This window comes from Saccopteryx leptura, chromosome 6 (genome assembly GCF_036850995.1).
Source record: "Saccopteryx leptura isolate mSacLep1 chromosome 6, mSacLep1_pri_phased_curated, whole genome shotgun sequence".
NCBI lineage: Eukaryota > Metazoa > Chordata > Mammalia > Chiroptera > Emballonuridae > Saccopteryx > Saccopteryx leptura.
In genome coordinates, this window is record NC_089508.1 from 68,480,497 (window position 1) to 68,505,551 (window position 25,055).

The following is a 25,055-nucleotide window of genomic DNA, read 5'->3' on the forward strand; positions in this document are numbered from 1 at the left end:
TCAGTCAGAGGGGGCGGTCCTCCCCGAGCTCTGAGATTCTGAAGAGCCAGCGTGTCTGTGAAGTCCTGTCACCCCTGGGAGCAGTTCTAGGGCTCTGGGCTGACTCCCCCGCACGTCGTCCTGCTGCCTCTGAGTTCCGCCTGCAGCTTCCCCAAGGAACTGGGGCTTTGCACAAGACAGGGACAGGGGGACCCTCCTGTTCTTGGTCTGAAGGAAAGGCTTTCATTATTCCTGTCCGACCCACCAGCTTCTAAAGCCGTGGGGGCTGGGCAGGAGTGCCAGAAATGGAATTGGAGCTGGACAGAGGGCCAAGCTCAGAGGCAGTGAGCCTGCCAACTGAGGACTCACTGCTAGGGGCAGAGTAAAAGACAGTGGCCTCTCCTTTCAACCTTCACAGCTCCGTCTTCACACCCTGCCCGCCACCAGCCTCAGGAGACAGCCAGGCCAGGAGCTGCCTCTCCAGGCACCGCCACTGGCTGACAGGGCCTTGGCCTTAGGAACCCTACAAAGCTCAGGTCGGCCTCTGCTTCTCCCAGGCGCGGTTCCCGGTCTGCTCGCGCTCCAAGGGGAGCTGAACAGAGGGCTGATGCTCACGGAGGGGGTGGTGCTGGGTGCCGGGGAAGGAGCAGCTACCGCCAGGGAGAATGACAATCAGGCTCCATTTACTGGGGGTGAGGTAGGAAGGTGGGGCATGTGAGACATCTCTGAAAGCACAGATTTGCTCACTCTGACAGCTGAGTGCATGCCCCCAAACGCCTTCCAGAAAAAAACAGTGCACCAAAGAGAACTAATGACTGTTTAGGAAAGTGGCGATGAAACCCACAGCAAATGTGACAGACACTCCAGTTGGGGCCCTCCTGTGTGTCACTAACAGCAAAGCATCAAGCTGTGCCTCTCATGGCCTAAGCAGGCGAGCAGGTGCCAGGTCACTGCCTTTGGGGAGACGTTCTCGTATCTTCCACTAGTATGGATCTTAATTTCTAAGCAGCTTTCGATCCCATGGCCACCCCTATTGCAAACTGGCGAAAGACCAAGTCCTCTTGGCCTATCAGGGATTGGGTGTGAGTTTCCATCTCTGCAAGGAAGCTGCTCTCAGAGCAGGCTCTTTACAGACAAGCACACCTGGGTTTGAGTCCTAGCTCATCACCTGCTATTGAGTGTTTCAGTTTTGTGTGTGTAAATCGGTGACAATAACAATTCCGATATCCTGAGACTGCTGTGAGAACTGAGTGAACCAAGTACTTAGCTCCACGCCTGGCCCACTGTCGGCACTCAAAGCTTCGCGGTGTCTGTGGGAAGTTAACGAACCTGAACTGCCCTGTCATTTCCTCCAGTATCAGTCAAGCTCTGCACAGCCCAGAAGTGAACAGCTTAGCCCTCAAGACTCGTCGAGGGGACAGGGTGGTGGATTGGGCAGGGAAGAGGACAGTGTGGAGAGAGTGAAGGGAGAGGGATGACGAAAGCGGCGGGAGGCCCAATTCTAAACCTGCTGCCAGTCCTCAGCCCCAGGACAGACTGCTCCGGCCTCCCACAGATATGTGGCAAGGGGGAGCTCCTGGGATAAAATCTGGCTTTGGATAAAATCTCTTCTCTCTGTTTAAAAAATCTGGTCCCAAAGCCTGGGTGAAGCCTGAGAGTTGGGGCCATTAACGGAAGAGGCAGGTTCCCTGGGGCAGGGGTTGGTGACCTGGGCACTGGCCGTTGAAGATGTTTGGCTGTGGACGGCCTTTGGATCTTCTGCTTCCAGGGGGCCCTGGGGGACCCGGAGGACCTGGGGGCCCAGCTGGGCCCGGTGGGCCTGGTAGGCCTGGGTCACCTTTGGCACCTGGAGAGAGAGAGAGAGAGAGAGAGGAAAAGGCGTGTGTGGGGGCATTGATTAAAGAGCCATAATCGGAGCTGGGTTTCACACAAAGGACAGAGAGAACGAGCAGCCCCTCCCACAGGTGGCTGTGCTCTGGCACCTGTCCATGCACAGCTGAGGAGGCACCCATAGCACGGGTCGAGTTCCCACTGTGTGCCAGGAACTGTGTTAAGAATTTTATATATCTCCTCATGGTTCCTCCCAACACACGATGAAGGAGTCTCCCAGTGACTTCCGTCTTAGGGAAGTTTAGTGCTTTGCCCAAGGTCACAACTTGAATAGGGCTGAACCTCCACCGTGGGCATGTCTCACTCCAAAGCGTATCCTTATTCCACTGGCCAGTATCAGTGGGTCCCGATCCTGGCTTAGCAGGGTCGCCCAAGGAGCTTTAATACAATCTAAGGCCTCGTCTCCCTCCAGAACAATTTGATGAGAATTGTGGGGAGTGGGGCATCTGCACTTTTTAAAAAAATTTAAAAATTTGGCCCTGGCCAGTTGGCTCAGTGGATAGAACATTGCCAGGCATATGGATGTCCAGGTTCGATTCCTGGTCAGGGCACACAGGAGAAGCGACCATCTGCTTCGCTCTCCCTTCCCTCTCCCCCTTCTTTACTCTTCCCCTGCCACAGCCAGTGACTCGATTGGTTCAAGCTTCAGCCCTGGGCACTGAAGATAACTTGGTTGGTCTGAGCACATCAGCCTTAGGTGCTAAAAATAGCTTGGTTGATTCTAGCATTGGCCCCAGATGGGGGTTGCCGGATGGATCCTGGTAAGGTGGATGCAGGAGTCTGCCTCACTATCTCTCACTTAAAAAAAATGTTTGTTTTTTTAAAAATTTTTTCTATTATAGTTGACATTAAGTTCAGATATACAACATATAATTAGATATTTATATAACTTACAAGTGATCAACCTTATAAATCTAGCACCCATCAGACACCATACACAGTTATTACAATATTATTTATTGACTATATTCTCTACGCGCTATAATTTATATCCTTGTAATTGTTTTTATTCATCTGTATTTTTTAAAGTTTCCTACTATGCAGCCAGGTGTGAGAAGCACTAGTCGGTGTGGCAGAAGAAACAAGGTCCAGTTCTGTGACCTTGAGCAGGCAGCTTAACCCAGATGAGCCTGTTCCTTTGCCTCCAAATTGAGTCTCATACTCCCTACTCTGCCTTTTGAGAATGACTGAGGTCACCGGGGTGAGTGACAGCTGGAACCCCTACACACACCTGAGGGCAGCCATTCTTCTAACTTCAGGTGGCCCATATGGGTGTGGTCCTCTGCAGAGCTTATTGGTTCTGGAGGTTTCATAAAGATACCACCAGACTGGGCCATTCAGCCTTTTGGTTCCACCTACCTGGCCAGGGCTGACACTGGTGACTTCAGGTCTCTGTAGCTGCCTGTTCCCAGCCTCCTTTGAGTGGGCAAGCAGAGGTCACAGAGGCTAGAGGCGGGTCTGTGCCCATCCCAGAGGGGCAGAGATCTGTGGGCAGGGCAGACATGACCCAACCTGACGACGCCTTCCCTGCTCTCTGACCAGGGGACACACTCAGCTCTGGCCTGGTCTCCTGAACTGGGGTACACTCAGGGGGTAGCTTTTCGGAATGGTTTGTCATTGCCCCTCACTTGTTCAGCAGTATAGGGGGATGCAGTATTCTGGATGTACAGACTGCCCATGTGACTGAAGTGTAACATGATCTTATATTTTAAAAGTATATGCATATCTATTACTCCGTCAAAATACTTCTTAAATTTCATGCATTTTGCATAGTATCTTTCCTGTTGATGAAACACAGCATGCTTAATATAATTTGATCTTTCCTTGATGCTTTGGTCTCAGCACAGTGTCTGGCAAGTAGCAGGTGCTCAGTAAATTTTCAGTGGATTCAGGGTCATTATTCTGAACATCTATCATCTTAGCTTTTTGAGGACAGATGTCATGTCTTACTTATTTTCATATTCATAGTCTCAGCTTTTAGCAAAGTCCCCAATTCATATATGCTGCCTTCTGATATTCAACAGCTATTTACTGAATACATTAAATACATTATAGGATAGTTATGTTTTTATGATATAAATAGTGTCCCAAGTGTGGTGCTTTTAAAATTCTTCTGCCTCATCCTCCTCCATGACCATCAGCTGTCACCTACTCTTTCCACTACAAGATTGTCTTTCTGTGGCTCACCTCCTCCTCCACAGACACCAACTATCTGCTTTTAGTCTGGGCTGAAAACTGGGAAAAGAATATCAGCAACCATGTTTGCCCTAATTCTCTATGTCAAAGGCTTGGGACAAGGGCCCAAGGATGGCCCTGTCTCACCTGCTAAGAGAATGCCTGTGCTTTCTCTCAGTTGTCCTCTGAGGCATCTTACATTGCTTGCTGACATGTATTATTCTGGACTGTGCTGGATTTAATAGATATTTGGAAAAAAGAAGCTTCCCTCATCTGAATTCAATCCAACCACAATGTTTAGACCTGAATGATTGAACCTACTTCTGCTTAGATCCCAGATTCGACCTTGCCAACAAGGGGAGAGCACGCAGTCTTCCCCTTTCCGAAAGCGCAGAACTCTAAAACGTGCTGCCGAACAGGTGGCCACCTGAGGCGCGTGCGGGGAGGGGGGGGGAGGGCCCGGGGGGAGGGTGCAGAGCAGCCCCCGCATTCACCCGGGCAGCTCGTGGGGCCTGTCTACCCTGGGAGACGGCCCAAGCACCTGCCTCTTACCTGTGAGGAGCACATCATTGGATACGTCCCCCTTGTCCCCCTTTTCGCCCTTCTGCCCTGCCGGGCCCTCATTGCCAGTCAAGCCCAGTTCACCAGGGTCTCCCTTTTCCCCTGGGATTCCCGTGGCTCCAGGTGGACCTGAGGAAAAACAATGACACATTAGCCCATGGGCAGGAAACTCTGACACACTACTTTGTGATAGCATACTGTGTACTTTAAATGTGAAGCAGCTTCAAAAACTAAACACCCAACACATCTAACCATTTTAGGACAGTGGTGTGGCCCTCACTAAAGAATAGTATTTCCAGGTGGCTCTGATAGAATATTTTTTGGCATTTGATTGGAGCAAAAGGCTGAAGAGAGGACTGACTCACAGGAGGGACAGTCGCAGGAAGAGTAGAGAGAAGGCAAGGCCTGATCAGAAGTCTGATCCAGCCGCCCAGGCTGGCTGGAGCACTATGGGGCGGCGTGTGTCTCAGTGCGGTAACAGTGGGGGTTGTCTGCCCCATTCTTTGGTTGATCCTCATAACACACCGGAGTAGAGGCTGAGCACTTACCCTTATGGTCATTTTTAGACATTGGAACTAAGGCCTACCGTGGTTATCGCTGATGCTGCTAAGCGAGCAGCAAAGACCTTTCCATCCCATCACTAATGCCCCTTTCCATGGCATTCCCATGCAAAATGCTTTTACTCAAAGTAGCAAAACAAGTAAGGCTGCTTCAGGACAGGCATTAAGATGAATGGTTACAGTGTGAACACACTATGGTGGGTGAAATTTCTGCCGCTGCTCCCAGGGAGCCACTACTATAGGCACTGCAGCCCCGAGGCTGCGGCACACAGCAAGGGGCAGGTGAGGTGTGTGGCATGACCCGTCTCAGCACTGCGCTATGGTCCCTGGGAGAAAGAAAGCAGCTTACTGCTGGTGGGGGCACTTTCCCGACAGCAGCACAGGGAAGGGCATCCCAGACAGAGCCTGGTGATGTTATGGTGAAGAAACAAAATCAAGCGTTTGGGGACACAGAGGTGGCTAGAATTTGTGAGTCGGGTATGAGACAGGAAGTAGCTGTGTATGAAAAAAACATCCCCCCCCCAAGGAACCGTAAGATGTTGATAACTGTTAGAAAATGTAGTGAACAAAGACATATTTGCTAGATTTCAGACAACCATGAGGGGAAAAAAAAATTCTCAGTGAAAACCCTGAAGGTCAGCTGTAGCTGGGACTCAGAGGTTTGGGTTCCCCGCCAGTGTAGACCCGGGGCGGGTGTCATGCACTGAAGGGGGCGCTGTGACACAATAGAAGAGGATGAGGAGTGGGAGCCGCCACCCCCATTGTGAGCATTTGCTCTGCCATGGATTCAGCAACATGGGGCAAATCACACCTCTTCAGTGGGTCACGGCGCATTACACATCTCTCAACACAGCACTGGAAACCCATCAGTCTGGGTCATCCCTGCTCAGGTCATCAGGACATCTTGCTGGAAAGTGGCTTGCTCACTTAAGGGAGTCCTTAATCAGGAACCTTTTACACGAGAAGAAGTTCTTTTGTCAGTATTTTAAATAGGCAATTTGGTACATTATCTGCAGGACACAAAAGACAAATCTGTTGCCATAGAGTCCAGCAGGCACAATGCACCAATTATACTTGATACCTTCTAAAGGTTTCACACGCCAAGATTTAGCAAAGCTCAGGGAAATGATATCTGCTATTACTTCAGGGTTTTCTTTTTCAGGCATTTATTCTAGTCACAAAAAGCCTTTCTGCATCGTCATTCTATTTTCCCTTCTTCTCTTTTATTCCTTCCTCATAAGCCTTTTATTTTCTTTCTCATAAAGGCCATGTGTGAAGCAGGAAATTGTTCATACTGTAATGCAGCTGTTGTAAGGCAGCCCCCACAGGGGCGGGCATTTAAAGCTAAGGCTATTAAAGATCTTTGCTTAAAGGTGTATTTTGATACTTATCTGGGCATGCATGATTATTTTTAAGCTTTTGTTAAGAAAGAGTGGAGGCACAAGGGACATTTCTGGATCACAAAGCTCAGGTGATCGTGGAGACTAAGCCTCTAGGTCTCACAGAACACCTACTACACAAGACCAACCTAACAGGACTGGGAGTCATAGCAGACCTACCCAGTACATAGAAACAAACACAAAGAGGCAGCCAAAATGGGGAGACAAATAAATGTGCCCCAAATGAAAGAAGGGGAAATCCTCAGAACTAGAGCTAAGTTAAATAGGCAAGCAATCTACTAGATATGGAATTTTAAAAAATGGTTATAAAGATGTACAAGAAACTTAATAAGAACTTCAAGAAAGAGATAGCAAGTGCCTGACTGGTGGTGGCACAGTGGATAGAGCATCAACCAGGTATGCTGAGGTTGCCAGCAGGAGCATGGGCTCATCTGGTTTGAATGCAGGCTCGCCAGCTTGAGTGAGGACACCAGCTTGAGAGTGGGATCATCAAAATAATCTCAAGGCCCTGGCCGGTTGGCTCAGCGGTAGAGCGTCGGCCTGGCGTGCGGGGGACCTGGGTTTGATTCCCGGCCAGGGCGCATAGGAGAAGTGCCCATTTGCTTCTTCACCCCTGCCCCCTCCTTCCTCTCTGTCTCTCTCTTCCCCTCCCACAGCCAAGGCTCCATTGGAGCAAAGATGGCCCGGGCGCTGGGGATGGCTCCTTGGCCTCTGCCCCAGGCGCTAGAGTGGCTCTGGTCGCAGCAGAGCGATGCCCTGGAGGGGCAGAGCATCGCCTCCTGGTGGGCAGAGCGTCGCCCCTGGTGGGCGTGCCGGGTGGATCCCGGTCGGGCGCATGTGGGAGTCTGTCTGACTGTCTCTCCCCGTTTCCAGCTTCAGAAAAATTAAAAAAAAATAATAATAATAATCTCAAGGCCACTGGCTTGTGCCCAAGGTCACTGGCTTGGGCGAAGGGTCACTGGTTCAGCTTGAGGTCCCGCCCCTTTCCAGTAAAGGCATGTATGAGAAGCAAGCAATGAATAACTGAAGTGACACAACCATGAGTGGATGCTTTTTATCTCTTTCTGTCTTTCTGACTTTTTCTCTAAAAAAAGAAAAGTGAGAGGGATAGCAAGTACAAAAAACCCCCACATAGAAACCAGAAGAAAAAAACAGTAAAAAATGAAGAATACAATATCTGAAATGAAGACTTCACTAGAAGGAATAAACAGTAGGTTGAATGAAACAGCAGATCAAATAAGTAATTTGGAAAACAAGATAGCAGAAAACACCCAATCAGAGCAGCCAAAGGAAAAAAGATTTTTTAAATGAGGATAGTTTAAAGGACCTTTGGGACAACATGAAGCATAACAACAGCTGCATCATAGAGGTAGCAGAAGGAAAAGAGAGAGAGTAAGGGACCAAGAATGTATTTGAAAAAATAATGACAATAAACTTTCTTAGCCTGACCAGCGGTGACACAGTGGATAGAGTGTTGACTGGGGATGCTGAGGACCCAGGTTTTAATCCTGAGGTTGCTGCTTGAGCAGAGGATTGCCAGCTTGAGTGTGAGATCATCAACATGATCCTATGGTTGCTGGGTTGAGCCCAAAGGTCACTGGTTTTAAGCTCAAGGTTGTTGGCTTGAGCTCAAGGTCACTAGCTTGTGCAAGGGGTCACTGGCTCAGCTGGAGCCTCCTGGTCAAGACACATATGAGAAGCAATCAATCAACAATTAAAGTGATGCAACTACAAGTTGACATTTCTCATCTATCTCCCTTCCTCTTCTCTCTCTCTCACTCTCCCTCAAAAAACAAACAAAACAAAACAAAAAACTCCTTTAATATGGTGTAGGAAAAAGACACAGAAGTATAAGAAGCACAGAGTCCCAAACAAGATGAATCCAACAAGGCCCACACCTAGACACATCATAATTAAAATATCAAAGGTTAAAGACAAAGAGAGAATTTTAAAAGCAGCAAGGGAAAGACAGGTAGTTACCCACAAGAAAACTCCCTTAAGACTGTCAGCTGATTTCTCAACAGAAACATTTTAGGCCTAAAGGGACTGGCATGAAATATTCAAAGTGATGAAAGCAAGGCCCTACAACCAAGACTACTTTACCCAGCAAGGATATAATTTAGACTTGAAGAATAAATAAAGAGTTTCCAAGACAAGAAAAAACCAAAGGAGTGCATTACCACCAAACCAGTATTACAAGAAGTGTAAAGTATCTTCTTTAAGTAGAAAAAGAAGAAGAAGAAGAAAAGAACAGTGGAACATAGAATAAAATAGCAATAAATACATACCTATCAATAGTCACTTTAAATGTAAATGGCTTAAATGCTCCAATGAAAAGACATAGGATAGCTGAATGGATAAGAAAACAAGATTCACCCTGGCCAGTTGGCTCAATGGTAGAGCATTGGTCCAGTGTGTGGATGTCCTGGGTTTGATTCCCGGTCAGGGCACACAGGATAAGTGACCATCTGCTTCTCTATCCCTCCCCCTCTCTTTGCTCTCTCTCTTCCCCTCCTGAAGCCATGGCTTGGTTGGAGCAAGTTGGTCCTGGGTGCTGAGGATGGCTCCACGGCCTCACCTCTGGTGCTAAAATAGCTTGGTTGCTGAGCAACAAAACAATAGCCTCAGATGGGCAGAGCATCACCCCATAGGGGGTTTGCCAGGTGGATTCCGGTTGGAGCACATGCAGGAGTCTGTCTCTTTGCCTCCCCACTTTTCACTTAAGGAAAAAGAAATAAAAAACAAGACTCATAAGAGACTCACCTAAGAATGAAAGATACACACAGACGAAAAGTAAAAGGATAGAAAAAGATATTTCACACACATGAAAATGGAAAGATAAAACAAAAACCTGGGGTAGCAATACCTATATTTGACAAAATGCATTTTTAAAAATTGATTTTACAAGGGGGTGGGGAGCAAGAAGTATTGACTCATAGTCGCTTCACTTTAGTTGTTCATTGCTTGCTTGTTGCATGTGCATTGACCAGGCAAGCCCTCTGCATTCCAGGTTGATGCTCTATTCACTGTGTCACCACAGGCCAGGCCAAAATACATTTTAAAACAAGGCTTATATTAAGAGACAAAGAAGGACACTATATAATGATAAAGGGATCAAACAGGAGAATATAACCCTTGTAAACATTTCTGCACCCAACATTGGAGCACCTAAATATATAAAACAAATCTTGATTGACATAATGGGGAAAGATTAACAGCAATATAATCATTGTAAGGGATTTTAACACCCCATTCACATCAATGGCTAGATTTTCCAGACAGAAATCAACAAAGAAACAGTGGCCTTAAATGACACTGAGTCAGCTGAATTTGTTATCTTCAGCATTTCACCTCAAAGCAGCAGAATATACATTCTTTTCAAGTGCACATGGTACATTTTCTAGGATAGACCACATGTTGGGACACAAAACAAGTCTCAATAAATTTAATAAGATTGAAATTATATCAAGTATCTTCTCTGACCATAATGAAAAGAACCTAGAAAATAATCACAAGAAAAAAACAAACAAACTGAAAAACACACTAAGACCTAGAGGCTAAATAATGTGTTACTAAACAATGAATGGGTTAATAATGAGATCAAAGAAGAAATCAAAAGATACCTTGAAACAAATGCAAATGAGAACCCAACAACCCACAGTCTATGGGACACAGGGAAAGAAATCCTAAGAGAGAAATTCATAGCATTACAGGCCTATCTCAAGAAACAAGAAAAATCTCAAATAAACAATCTAACTTTACACTTAAGGGAACAAGAGAAAGAACAACAAGCAAAGCCCAAAGTGAGTAGAAGAAAATAATAATGATCAGAGCAAAAATTTAAAAACAGAGTCTAAAAATAAATAGAAAAGATAAATGAAACAAAGAGTTGATTCTTTGAAAAGATAAACAAAATTGACAAACCTTTAACCAGACTCATCAAGACAAAAGGATAATACCCAAATAAATAAAATAAAAAACAAAAGAGAAGTGACAACTGACACCAAAGAAAAACTAAGGATTATAAGATAATATTACAAACAATGATATATCAACAAATTAGATAATCTGGAAGAAATGGATAAATTCCTAGAAACATACAGTTTTCCAAAACTGAATCAGGAAGAATCAGAAAATCAGAGTACACAGATACAACTAATGAAATAGAAGCAGTAATCAAAAAACTTCCAACAAATAAAAGTACTGGACCAGATGGCTTCTCAGGGAAATGTTGTCAAACATTCAAAGGAGAACTAATACCCATCCTTCTCAGACTTTTCCAAAAAATTCAGGAAGGAAGACTCCCAAGCTCATTTTATGAGGTCAGAACTACCCTAATTCCAAAATCAGATAAAGACTTTACAAAGTAAGAAAATTATAGGCCAATATCCCTGATGAACATAGATGCTAAAATCCTCAACAAAGTATTAGCAAACCAGATCTAGCAATACATTAAAAAGATTATATACCATGATTAAGTAGAATTTATTCCAGGAATGCATGGTTGGTACAATAACCATAAATCAACTAACATGATACACCATATAAACAAAAGGAAGAATAAAAACCACATGGTTATATCAATAAATGCAGAAAAAGCATTAGATTAAGTCAAGCACCCATTTATGATAGAAATTTTTAGCAAAATGGGAATAGAGGGAACATACTTCAATGTAATAAAGGCCATATATGACAAACCCACAGCCAACATCATACTCAATGGGCAAAACCTATAAGCATTTCCCCTAAGATCAGGAACAAGACAGAGATGTCCACTTTCACCACTCTTATTCAACACAGTACTAGAAGTCCTAGCCACAGCAATCAAACAAAAAGAATAAATAGAAGGCATCCAAATTGGAAAGGAAGTGAAAAACTGTCATTATTTGCAGAAGACATAATATTGTATATAGAGAACTCTAAAGACTCCACCAAGAAAACTACTAGAACTGATAAATAAATTTGCTAAAGTAGCAGGATACAAAATAAATACCCAGAAGTCAGTTGCATTGTTATACACCCATAATGAACTATCACAAAGGGAAACTAAGAAGACAATCCCATTTACAATTGCATCAAAAACCAAAACAAAACAGAATCTGAGAAATAAATTTAACCAAAGATGTAAAAGACCTGAACTCAGAAAAATTATATGACACTAAAGAACAAAATGGAAAAAGATACAACTAAGTGGAAGTATAATACTATGTTCATGGATAGGAAAAATTAAAATGTCCACATTACCCAAAACAATTTATAGATTCAACACAATTCCTATCAAGATACTAATGGCATATTTCTCAGAACCAGAACAAATATTCCAAAAATTTATATGGAACTGCAAAAGACCCCAAATAGCCACAGCAATCTTGAGAAAGAAAAACAAAGTAGACAGAACCATGCTACATGATATCAAACTATACTACAAGGCCATAGTAATCAAAACAGCATGGTACTGGCATGACAACAGACATATAGATCAATGGGACAGAATAAAGAGCCCAGAAATAAACCCATGCCATTATGGTCAATAACTATTCAACAAAGAAGGTAAGAACATACAATGGAATAAAGATAGTCCATTCAATAAATGGTGTTGGGAAAATTGGACAGATACATATAAGGAAAATAAAACTAGACCACCTTCTTGCACCATACACAAGAATAAACTCAAAATGGATTACAGACTTAAATGTAAGATTCAAAATAAAAAAATCCTAGAAGAAAACATAGTCAGTAAAATCTCAAACATTTCTTGTAATAATATTTTTTTTGACGTATCACCTCAAGCAAGTGAAACAACAGAAAAACTAAACAAATGAGACTACATCAAACTAAAAAGTTTTTACACAGCAAAGGAAACCATCAACAAAATGAAAGACAACCCACTGAATAGGAGAACATATTCGCCAGTGAAACATCTGATAAGTGGTTAATATCCAAAATGTATAAGAACTTATACAGCTCAACAAACAATCCAATTAAAAAATGGGCAAAGGATCTGAATAGACACTTCTCCAAAGAGGATGTACAGATGGCCAACAGAATACAAAAGTTGTGCAATGTCACTAATCATTAGAGAAATGCAAATGAAAACCACAATGAAATATCACCTTACACCTGTCAAAATGGCTATGATCAATAAATCAACCAACAAGTGCTGTGTGGATATAAGAAAAGGGGACCCTTGTGCACTGTTGGTGGGAATGCAGACTGGTGCAGCCACTGTGGAAAGTAGGATGGAGTTTCCTCAAAAAATTAAAAATGAAACTGCCTTATGACCCAGTGATCCTACTTCTGGGAATATATCTGAAGAAACCCAAAACACTGGTTCAAAATAATAGAGAAGGAAATCTTACCTTTTGTGACATCATGGATAGACCTGGAGATTATTATGCTAACTGAAATAAGCCAATTGAAGAAAGACAAGTACCATATGATTTCAGCCATAAGTGGAATCTAATGAACAAAATAAAGTAACAAACAAAATAGGAATAGACTCATAGATACAGAGAACAGACTGACAGCTGTCATAGGGAAGTAGGGCTGAGGGACTGGGTAAAAAAGTTGAAGGGATTAAGCAAAAAACAAACAAACAAAAATCTCATAGACACAGACCACAGTATGATGACTGCAAGAGGTTCAAGTGGGGTAGGAGAGACAGAAGGGAGTAGAGGGGATAAATGGTGACAGAAGGAACCTTGACTTTGGGCAGTGAGCACACAATACAATACACAGATGATGTATTATAGCATTACACACCTGAAACCTATATAATTTTATTTAACCAATGTCACCCCAATAAATCCAATAAAATTTTTAAAAAAGAAAGGGTGGGGAACATTTTGTCTATGGAGAAAATATTTTGTCTTTTCCCTCTCGTGACTATTGCCTCTGACAAGTTTCCCTTTGTGTCTGTTGATAAAATCTCCTTGGCCATGAACTGGCCATGCACTGGTGTCAGAGCACACTGCTTCCTAATCATGTTCACCATCAGAGGACCCGTGTGTGGCACTTTCTACTCCACTCAACTCAGTTGTACTCAGTCACATTATCACACGATGTCGCCTGGACTCTGGTATCATTTGTCCCATGACTCCTGGAAGGCTTCGAGTCAGCACATTCTGCCAGAGAAGAAAGGCCAGATTTCTGCTTGCCGAACTTGTGCGCTAGAAGTGGCTCTGCTATTTTCCTTCCCCCGTGGCGCCCACTCAAAACAACCATCTTACCAGCTTTAGAGCTGGGGGTTGTGTGATGTCGCAGGGGTCAACTCCAACATCTTCACAGCAGGGGGTGAGGGAGGATGCTATATTTTTGGCAGGACCATCTGTCACAGACGGAGGGTAGAGAAGGGGACTGCAGGGTGTTGACAACACCCAGTCCCAAGACTGGGATGAATAAGGAGCAGGGTGTTTGTTTCTGTTTTTATATAACATTAACTCTTAAGTGAGAAAGTGAAACAGATGGAGAAAGAAAATGTTTGGTTTTGAGGCAACAGAATGTCAAACTTCATAGAAGATGCTAGTTGCAAAATGACATTTAAGTTTCTTTTAGGTTCAACCCTTCTCTCCAAATCTAAGTCAGTATTTTCCTTCCTGTTGATCTAAAATCAAGTTTCTCCTTCCCCAATTTTGGAAACAACAACAGTTAGCTTAATATATAACCCTTACTATGTGTCAAGCTCTATTCCAAGTGCCATATATATTATATTATATTTATTATATTATATTTATTATATTATATATTATATTATATTATATTATACTTATTATATTATATTAATATACATGTTAACTCAATCTTCCTAACAATGCTATGAGTTGGCAACTATTATTGTCCCCATTATACCAATGAGGAAACCAGGGCACAGAGTGGTTAAGTAACTTGCCCAAGGGCACACGGCTAAGTAGAAGAGCCAGAACTCAAACCAAGCCATCAAGCTTGGGCTCCATGCTAGTCCTCCATCGTGCTCTGCATTACTAAGGTCAGATACTGAGGGTTATCTCTGGAAATTCAAGCTCCTGGAAATGACTGTCAGGCTAGAGCTCTGAAACTCTTATTTCATCAGACAACCTCAAAACACTCTGTCCTTTTCTCCAAATGTGTATCTCATCTTGTGATTACAGATGTATCAGATTGTTGACTGTTAACAATCAGATGGAAAGTTTCAGAATAGGGGCTGCACCTGTTTTGCTTCCCCAGTAGAATTCTGAATGTTTGCTGCCCCACCCTCTCCTGCTCAGCGCTGTCCTCAGCCTCCTCTGTGGGCTTCTTACCCAGGTCACTAGACGCTGCTGCTCCGCAGGGCTCCGCCCAGGCTCTCCCTGCACCCATGCCCGTGTGCCTGTGCTTTCTGATCCTCCCTGATGTAGAGTCCTAGCCCCACGGTCTCCTCTGACTGCAGACCCGCACCCCCCAGGCGCCCTGATATCTCCATCCTGTGCTGAGCTCCTGGGTCTCCCTGCACCCAAGTCCGTGCAGGGCTCCCACCTCAGGGAAGAGCAGTCAGGCCGGGCAGAGCCCTCTGAGTCTGTCTGGGTGCCTCTTTCCTCCTTCCTCTGTATCTCCACCTACCATCACGGACCGCTGACGTCACCCCCATTTCACTCTCCAGACCCCTATCAGCCACCCTTCTGCCTGCATCTGAGAGGCTCCCGCCTGCCCCCCGGCCTCCTCTCTCACTTGTCTCCCGTGCTCATTTCAGTGTGCTCTCACGCGGCCACTGCAGTGAAATTTTATAAAGGCACACAGCTCTCATCATGTCACTCTCTCCTATTTGAAATCCCTCCAAGGCTTCTTTCTCACTGCTCTCAGAATAAAGACATTTCCCTCTGTGGTTCGGCCAGTGCTGGTCCCCCTGCAAGAAAGCGGATTGCTGGATAGGATGGACATTCATTCTAGGGCTCAGGTAGGGAGCGGGGAAGAAAAGCACAGCCCTGAGGCCGTTAGCACGGTAACTGGGGACAGCACAGCCCTTGCTCTGGAGTCGGACAGTCTGAGGTAGGAGTCTGAGCTGACCCAGAGCTGAGCAAACTTTTCAACAACCTCTTTCCATAGGGCCGGGCTCTTTGAGATAGCATTTGTCTATCACCTAGAAGGGTGGTTAAGTTCCCCTTCCCCTGGCCTAGGGTAAGGACCCCCTGCTGGGCCCTTGGCAGCTCAAGTTCTCACCTCAACCTTGGTGGAAACTTCCTGTTCTAATTTCTAACATTGCTGATCCAGGCAGGCCTCTCACTGGGCAGGTCTGTATTTCTATGAGAGCCCCTGGCATGGAGGACCTGGTCAGCCTCCACAGAGAAAGAGAATCCAGCACCTTCTCACCCAGCTGCTGCCGCCCCCCACCCCGGCCCGCAAGCCTCCTTCCTTCTGTCCTGCAGCCTCCTTCCTTCTGTCCCGCAGCCTCCTTCAGCGCAGCCTCCGGGGCAATAGTGTCAGCAGTGTGGCAGGCCGGTCTCTGCTCGGCTATAAATCCTCCCCTTTTGAAGGAAACCACAGTTCTTCAAATGCCCAGGGCCAAACAGACTTGGCCTGTTGCCTCTCTGGTCTTCACTTGGCCACAGTTACCTCTCATCCTCTCGGTCCAGCCACCCCGGCCTCCTTGCGACTTCTCAGACTCTGCGGACAAGCTGGACTCCCACACTCGGCTGGAACTCCCTCCCCAGGTCCCCGGAACTCCCACTCTCACCCACTGTTCAGTCAGACCCTACCCCTTACAGACTCCCCACTCCCTCTCTTGGCTGTATTTGTTCTCTTTAGCACTTAGCACCATGTAACAGACAATATATTCTACTTATTTATTTTGTTCATTGTTCATCTTCCCAGATTAGAATGGAAGCTTTATGAGGCAGGGATTTTGTCAGCTTTTCCATTTCTGGATCTCCAACATCTAGAACAGTACCTGCCAATAAATATGTGTTACCTGAATGAATGAACTTTTTCTTTCCTGCCCTCAGTTGGGGGTGGGCTGCTGGCTGAAACACAGCCCTACAAAGCCAGAGATTTATCTCAACCCTTGGGGGGGGGCACGCCTTTCTCACCTACTCCAAATGCTAACACGGGGGCTCCCTTCCCTCACAGCTGCCCCTCGAATACTGCTGAATCCTTAGGACTGGGTTATATTTCTGGGGCTATCCTGGGATAAACCAAATGTCTGCACATTGACTGGCATCATTATTCGACACTGACGTTCATTTATAATTGTAATTATTATCCAACACATACAATCCATTCTTGCTCTGTAATTCTGGCTGTAATTGCTGGCCTTCTGAGGACTGAGCTGACTTGGACCATGTTATCCATTTTCACAGAAGTGGCCTCCTGGGAATGTGAGCATGTAGGTTTTGCTAAATGGCAGATCCCCTGGATGATTTTCTCCTTCTACACTAGCTCTCACTTACACTGCTATGGGAATAAGAGCCGAGGTGCTAGCAGGGGTTACTGCGCTGTCTGGAAGAATTTCCTGGAAGTTCTTCTAGCCCAGGGCCTGTTCAGGTGAGTTGGAGTAGCAGAGCCAAGAGGTTGAAAGTAAACAAGAAGGTGTGATGGAGCCTCCACCCTGCACAGTGGCGGAGAGCCAGTCCTTCCTGGAGCCTCCTGAGCAGTCTCTACCCCCTGCCCGCCAGCTCTCACCACGCCACGTGCCAGCTTTCTCCAGTGAGTCTGCCCAGGCCTTCTTCACGGCTCCCAGGACTGGTGCTCAGAGCCCTGTAGAAGAACTCGCCCCAGCCCATCTCCCAGCCTCCTGCCGGCGCTGTACAAGCCCCTGCCTGCTTTTCACTGATCCCTGGACACGTCTGATGCCTTGGTGCTTCTGGGCCTCTGCCCGGGTGATGGCAGTGCTGCTGCTCACAGCAGGGCAGAGGCAGTCTCTTGGGGATGCCACCCACATCTTTGTAATCACCCTGTGACCCCTGGACAGGCGACTCTGCAACCCCAGGGCCAGCCTCAGGGATGTCTGGAAGCTGCCACTCCATTGAAATCATTCCAGCTGTTCCTCTAGCCAGGAAAACCCAGGAGCTGATATCGCTCAACTGATTTTCAATCAGTTTCTGAGCAGGAGAAGGCAGTGAGAGGGCAAAGCCAGAACTGACCCTTGAAAGAACGTGGGGCGTGGCACACACAGCCTCGCCCCTGGGCTCCGGCTCCCGCCCCTTCCGTCTGTCAGTCTGCGTCAGAGCAGTCAGTTCCCAGGGAGACTGCGTCTGGAGTGGGAGCTAAACCATTGGCAGTACCAAAAAGAATGCCCTTGGCGCCCCAAACACAGCATCTTCCAGGCAAGAGTAACCACAGCATGCACTTTAGCCCATTAGAAATACAAAAACAGAGACAAGTAACAAGGAAAATAATGAAAGAGTTGCCAAAATACCCATTTTTCCTCTTTTTCCAGTTGCTCCTTTTTCGCCTTTTGGGCCCGGGGGTCCAGGCTGCCCATCTGATCCATTCTGTCCTGGTAACCCACCAACTCCTGGAGGTCCTGCGTCAAAACACGGGAAACAGGAACGTTAAAAAGAAAAACACCCCTCTTCACTGAAGTTAAGATTTCCTTTAGCTAGTCAAACCGGGCAGGCAGCAACACCTTCTCCAGATCCTTCCCTGCTTCTTCCCTTCTTTCTCTACCTTTGCTGCTTTGGCCTGAAACAATGGCAGGTGGGGAATGGTGATGGCGGCTTTCTAAGTGGGAGGGGCGGGAGAGCTCACAGTTGGGGCAGAGAGGAGGGGACACAGTGATGGTCAGGGTTGCCTCTAGATTCTTCTCCCTTCCCTACCTCAATCCTTTCTGAGTGATGCTGGGGAGTTAGCCACCCGCCCCTGCCCCCTGAACTGGGAAAACCCATGGGCTCTTACCTGGGGGGCCAGGTGGTCCTACAATAGAAAAAGAAATTTACATGATAAACTATAGGTAGAAGAAAGTAAAGTCACACCCAAAAAACACCTTCCCATCTTAAAATGTGCTGGCAAGGAACCACCCCATGCCTTTTGTATAGAAATCAGTATAGTTGTCCAAAAGATTAAAGTCAGTTCCACACAGACCCGTTTGCTAACCAAAACCACTGCTGTTTAAGTTTCAGTGGACCAAGAGTAATTTTATTGATTCAGAAATCAGTCATCGGTTTATCAATCAACTTGATTAAATGAGGTTGGGTGACATTACAGGCAGGCACTAGTGCAGCCTGGAGCAGGCCAGCACCAGTGGATGGCAGTGCTGTCTCTGAGGCTGTGGTCTGGCTGTCCTGGGGCAGCTCCTAGTGCTCCCCCCAGTCAGTGTGGCCCCTAGGCAGATGCGGGGAATTGAGAGGAGCAGGTTCACCAGGTCTCTATTGTTAGGTCTAGGTTCAGGGCTCCTTTAATTCCAGAACCCCTTTAAAACTCAAATTTCCTTCACCCAACTTCCCACTAAGGCTCAAAACAACATTCTCAGCCCCCACTGTGAGGTTGTAGTTCAGGGGTCCCCAAACTATGGCCTGCAGGCCACATGCAGCCCCCTGAGGCCATTTATCCGGCCCCCGCCGCACTTCCAGAAGGGGCACCTCTTTCATTGGTGGTCAGTGAGAGAGCATAGTTCCCATTGAAATACTGGTCAGTTTGTTGATTTAAATTTACTTGTTCTTTATTTTAAATATTGTATTTGTTCCTGTTTTTTTTTTTCTTTAAAATAAGATATGCATAGGGATTTGTTCATAGTTTTTTTTTATAGTCCGGCCCTCCAATGGTCTGAGGGACAGTGAACTGGCCCCTTGTGTAAAAAGTTTGGGGACCCCTGTTGTAGTTAATATGCTTGCTATTCTCTCTTAATGGCTTCCTGACCTTTACTTTGAAATGTAGCAAAAAGTTGATGTCAGGGAAAGCTTACATTGGACCTGACCATTAGGGGAGTTTACATCACAGTAGTTGTTTGTGAAAGCCTAGCAGCAGGCCCAGGGACACCAGGACACAGCTGTTCCTGGGAGATTCCTGACCTTGGCTATCTTCAAAATTTACCAAGGACACCAGATAGGATCATGCTGATTAGGCCTGTGCTACATCAGAAAGAACTTGTGTTTCTGCAGCTGAATCTCCCTCCTCCTCCTCATCAAGTCAGTGACCAGGGGACAGACTCCGATATGATATGCTAACCTGAGTAAGTCCAGGTTCAGGCAACCCCATGTCAGCAAATACCTGCAGTAACTCCTGTATCTAATGCTCCCTCCCGTAGCTTGAGGCTGGCACCCTTTGCTGGTCTCAGCCTGCCTGTACCCAGGTGCTTTAAAAATAAACTTTTGGAATACACTAGCCTCATTGCATGAAACAGCCTGAGAAAGATTGAGGGCCCAGGTCAGGTAACAACTACCTTTTTTAGTGTGTAATTACCCAGAAAATCTAAGGAGTGGGGTCAGATGAATCATTTACACATAATCTAACAAAAAGATTTTGCTTCCATAGAGTCATACTATCAATTATTGCATTTGAGCACTCAGGCAAGCTGATGAGGCTATAATAGGAGCAGACAAGGTCCTTCAGTTTCTCCAGACTACGTGTCATTGCAGTGGAAAGGTCTTTCCATAAATCCAAGCTTGTGCCTCTTCCAGAAAAATCATCATTTACTAAGCACTTGCTACGCACACCCAAATTTACTAAGAAGCAGAAATCTTGGCCCGTGTCTGTTGTGTTTACCTGGGGAAGGTAGACACACTGAAACCACAATGAAATGTGAGGGAGCTACAGAGAAGCAATGTCCCACAGGAGTACTGGGCAGTCTGGGCCCACGGCTGCCTGAGAAGGCCTCCAGAGAGAGTCAGCCTTGCTCTGAAGAAACAACGGGCCAGAGACGGCTGCGGAGGTGGGGGTTAGACATCCCATGAAGGGGACCAGCAGGAGCAAAGGGACAGAGGCGGGAATTTGCACGAGTCAGGGTGAGAAAGGAAGAAGACTGACCAAGTTGGTGTGTGGGGATGAGGCAGAGTAAGTACTTGGTGGGGCAGATATCTGAACTTGGTGCGTATATATAGTATATTCCTAAGTGGGAGTATAGTATATTCCTAAGTGGGAGTGGCGTGGGGTGGGGTCGCCGTGAAGTCAGTGCATTTGAGATCTTCTCCGTGGATGATAGTCGAAGAGAACTTGGAATAAGATAAGAGAGAGAGATAGGAGAAAGGAAAAGGATGGGGAGAAAATACACAGAGGGTCTTTGTAGTTAAAATTAGAGGCAAGGTTATGGGTAAATGTGGCTGGCGGCTGTAGAGTTGTAGAGAAAGCTAGAAATTCCAGAGGTATTTCAGAAGAATGAGCAGGGTTTTGTGTCTGCTCGCGTAGGAGGCAAAGGAGACCTAGGATAGTCATGCAAGGAGGCTCTCATGGGGACTTTTGAGAGAACACGTGTTTGAAGGCATGCTTTCAATGCATCTAGTCTTACTTTGGGCAAAAATGATTTGCTGAAAATGGCACCACATTTTGTGGGATTAGTGTAGCCTGTGGTGACACGACTTTACCACAAGATGGCACGCACACACACACATTGGTAAGGAGGTGGTGAGGCTAACTGAAAGGTCCAGGGAGATCAATCAGTCATCATTCTCCACAGCATATGGAGCCAAATTCAGACGTGCAGGTTGGTAAGGAAAGAAAGGTAAACAAGAAAGAATCAACTGTCTATAATAGGCTTCAAAGTTCCCAGGACAGTCAGTCTCATACCCATTTCCATGCAGCAGGGCTACTGGAGAGAGGTCCTGGATGGAACTGTAGTATATATTTAGGACACATTAGCCATGGCCAAGGGTGTCACTATAATGAAGTGTTTAGATTAGGGTTTCCTGACAAAAGGTCCATGGCTACGGTGGCTTTGAGTCCACAGAATCACCTGGAATGCGTGTTACAATGCAGCACCCTGGGTCCCCTCTGGAGGCTCTATAATAATTCAGTTTGGAGACAGAGGCTCATGAACCTGTATGTTTACCAAGCGTGACAGGTGTTTGGGAGGCAGATGATCCTGGGTTCCCTTCCCCACCACCACCTGATGTGAAAATTTTCTAGGAAAAGAATCAGTCAGATTCTTGAAGGAGTCCCTGACCCTAGAAAGGTTGAGAGCTAGCTATCAGTTTTGAGGAAAGGGTAATTGCCTGGATCAGCTAAGTTGTGGAGTGCAGAGGGGTGGGGGACACACCCTATCTGTGGGGACAAGGGGACAGGTGATAGAAGAGACACCAGGAAAGAGAGAGAGAGAGAGAGAGAGAGAGAGAGAGAACATGATCTGGAGACCTGGGGGGAGGGGGGATCCTGCAGCTTCCGTGCCCTGAAGCTACCGGAGAGGAGAATTGCAGAAGAGAAAGGGGGAGCCAGACACAGACAGCTCCAAAGAGGCCAGAAGCAGAGTGCTAGCTTGACGACAAGCTTCTGTCCCACTGTCTTCTCAGGATGCCACTGCGCTGCCCAAGGGCTCCTCACACCTGGAAGGAGCCCCCATATATGTGGCATTATAATAATGTCAGATGTCGCATGACGTATCTCTGCCAGCTGGGCATTTAGTGCAGTTTCTCGGGGTGTTTTCCAGCTCCTGGCCCTTCTCATCTTTTGAGCTACAGATCTAAAGGAATTCTTGTGGGATAGCAACATTCCTGCCACCAGAGCAGTTGACAGGGCCCCACACTCAGAAGGGGCCTTGTGCCTGGGTATAATGCTCTGTGGTTGCCACCTAGAAGTTCTTAATAATTTTATCTTTGAATTTGGGTTTTGTGAATGAAGTCCAATGGGACAATGAAATGTTCCAGGGACTTGGAGCTTTGGTTTGTATGTGGTGCTGCTTCCCCAGGATGGGTTTTCTGCCTGCTCCTCTGCCCTGGTGTGGATGGGTTCTCCCTGCTCCACGCCCCAGCAGTGACCGCCGCCCCTTCCATCCTACTGGGGACCCAGGCACCGGTGCAGGGAAGGCTGGGGTTGGGTGGGGCGCCCTGCATGCTGGAGTCACAGGGGGAGCCCCATGCCTGTGAGGGTCCGACTCACTAGGTAAATAACACATGCCCCAGGGAGGACGGCATTAAAGTGCAAACAAAATAAGCCCGGCTACAGCAGGTTGCGAGGGAGACCCTGGAAGAAAGGAGAAAAGCCTTTCTCCTGTCTTTTGAACAAGGGCTGCATTAGCATTTTTCACTGGGCCCCGTACATGACGTGGGTAGGTAGCTCTGACCGTCCCCACCCACACTCCTGGGCAGAGTCGATTAGAGTTGGCTAATTGCCTGATAGCAGCTGAGCCACTCTCCTTTTCTCCTTAAAACCTAAAATCAACCCATAATGTGCCTAGTTTATAAACTACAGGTCTGTGGGTGGCCATGTACAGTTAAAAAAAAAAAAAGGTCAGTCTTCAGAGAAGAGAATGAAGTAGAGAGAAGCAGAGATGAGAGACGGGGTGTCCTCAGAGAGTCAGAGGGACAGGGAGAGGAACTGTGTGGGCTCCTGGCAGCATTCTGTCTCTCAACTCCACCCTCCGGGGGCCTGGCTGCCGCCCCTCCGCCCAATCGCTCAGCAAGCAACCCTTGTGATGGAGCAAGCTCTGTGTTCACCAGACTCAGCTTCAGGGTCCTCTTCCTGGACCCGCAGAGAGACCATTTCCCAGCCTTCCTGTAGGCTAGGTTGTGGCAGTGTAGAGGGTGGGGCTCTGGCCAGTGGGATCCATGGGGTGGAGGTAGCGAGACACTGCCAGGCCTGGCCTTTTTTTTTTTTTTTTTGTATTTTTCTGAAGCTGGAAATGGGGAGAGACAGTCAGACAGACTCCCGCATGCGCCCGACCGGGATCCACCCGGCACGCCCACCAGGGGCAACGCTCTGCCCACCAGGGGGCAATGCTCTGCCCCTCCGGGGCGTCGCTCTATTGCGACCAGAGCCACTCTAGCGCCTGGGGCAGAGGCCAAGGAGCCATCCCCAGCGCCCGGGCCATCTTTGCTCCAATGGAGCCTTGGCTGCGGGAGGGGAAGAGAGAGACAGAGAGGAAGGAGGGGGAGGGTGGAGAAGCAAATGGGCGCTTCTCCTATGTGCCCTGGCCGGGAATCGAACCCGGGTCCCCCACACGCCAGGCCGACGCTCTACCGCTGAGCCAACTGGTCAGGGCCCAGGCCTGGCCTTTTAAAGCACCTTTGGTCCTCTCTTTTCCTTCCTTTTAAAGCACCTTTGGTCCTCTCTTTTCCTTGGGGAAACTTTGGTGCCTGGTGTTGAAATGACAGAGCCGCACAAAGCAGCGGCTTGGACCCTCAGGTCACCAGAGCTACCTTGGGTCAGCCAAACATTGCTGGACTTTGTGGAGTCAGAAATAAGCCTTTTCTGGCCCTGGCCGGTTGGCTCAGTGGTAGAGCGTCGGCCTGGCGTGCGGGGGACCCGGGTTCGATTCCTGGCCAGGGCACACAGGAGAAGCGCCCATTTGCTTCTCCACCCCCCCCCTTCCTCTCTGTCTCTCTCTTCCCCTCCCGTAGCCGAGGCTCCATTGGAGCAAAGATGGCCGGGCCTTGGGGTTGGCTCCTTGGCCTCTGCCCCAGGCGCTAGAGTGGCTCTGGTCGCAGCAGAGCGTCGCCCCTGGTGGGCGTGCCGGGTGGATCCCAGTCGGGTGCATGCGGGAATCTGTCTGTCTCTCCCCGTTTCCAGCTTCAGAAAAATACAAAAAAAAAAAAAAAAAAAAAAAAAGAAATAAGCCTTTTCTGTGTTAAGCCACTGAGAATTTATAGTTTAATTGTTAGCAGAGCATGGGCTAAACTATTTTGACAAATACTTCCCTTTATCCTTATAATAATTTGTGACCCCGTACCCCCTTTTTCCCAAATAAGTTCTAATGGGGTCCCGCTACTGCAAACAGAAGGCTCTTACCTGAAACAGGGAACACAGGCACCACAGTTACGGGGAATGAGTGATAATGAAGTGTGAGGCTCAATTCCTGTCTTCATGGATGGCCCTGGTCAGTGGCTAAAGCTACGGGCCTCTGGGAAGCCTGCCCACCTGTGTCCTCCCACCACGGTCATTCCAAATCACTGGGGAAGACGCCTGTCTCTGATTTCCCTTTCACCCTGGGATGGTGTCAGAACAGGTGTTGCCTGACCCAAGGCACTTGCTTGGAACAGAAATGACCACAGAGGAAGTGCCTATGTATTTCCTGAAGCCCTGCTGATGAAAGGAAAGAAGAAGCCAAAAACCTCAAATAAAAACATTTTAGAAAGTGAAGTCGAGGCCTGACCTGTGGTGGCGCAGTGGATAAAGCGTCGACCTGGAACGCTGAGGTCGCCAGTTCAAAACTCTGCACTTGTGCCTGGTCAAGGCACATATGGGAGTGGATGCTTCCTGCTCCTCCCCCCTTTCTCTCTCTCTCTCTCTCTCTCTCTCTCTCTCTCTGTCTCTCCTCTCTAAAATGAATAATAATAATAAAAAAGTGAAGTCTGATTCTGCTGCTTTAGGAAGAGCTAGTAAAAGCCGCAACTTTACGAACCCGATGCTGGCAGGCCTGGAGCATGTCGAGGAGCTGAAGCTGGGAGCCCTGCTTCTG

The 25,055-nt window shown here is 47.0% G+C and overlaps 1 protein-coding gene across 1 annotated transcript in view; it reads right to left on the bottom strand.

The window, feature by feature from the left end:
* GLDN (gliomedin) overlaps positions 1-25,055 on the bottom strand; it is a 72,678-nt gene that overhangs the window by 7,442 nt on the left and 40,181 nt on the right. The window contains exons 3-6 of the mRNA XM_066342857.1: positions 18,410-18,427; positions 17,931-18,038; positions 4,597-4,734; positions 1,688-1,825 (exon numbers count right to left, since the gene is read on the bottom strand). Of these exons, the coding sequence (XP_066198954.1) occupies positions 1,688-1,825; positions 4,597-4,734; positions 17,931-18,038; positions 18,410-18,427 (402 nt within the window). The remainder of the gene's footprint in view (positions 1-1,687; positions 1,826-4,596; positions 4,735-17,930; positions 18,039-18,409; positions 18,428-25,055) is intronic.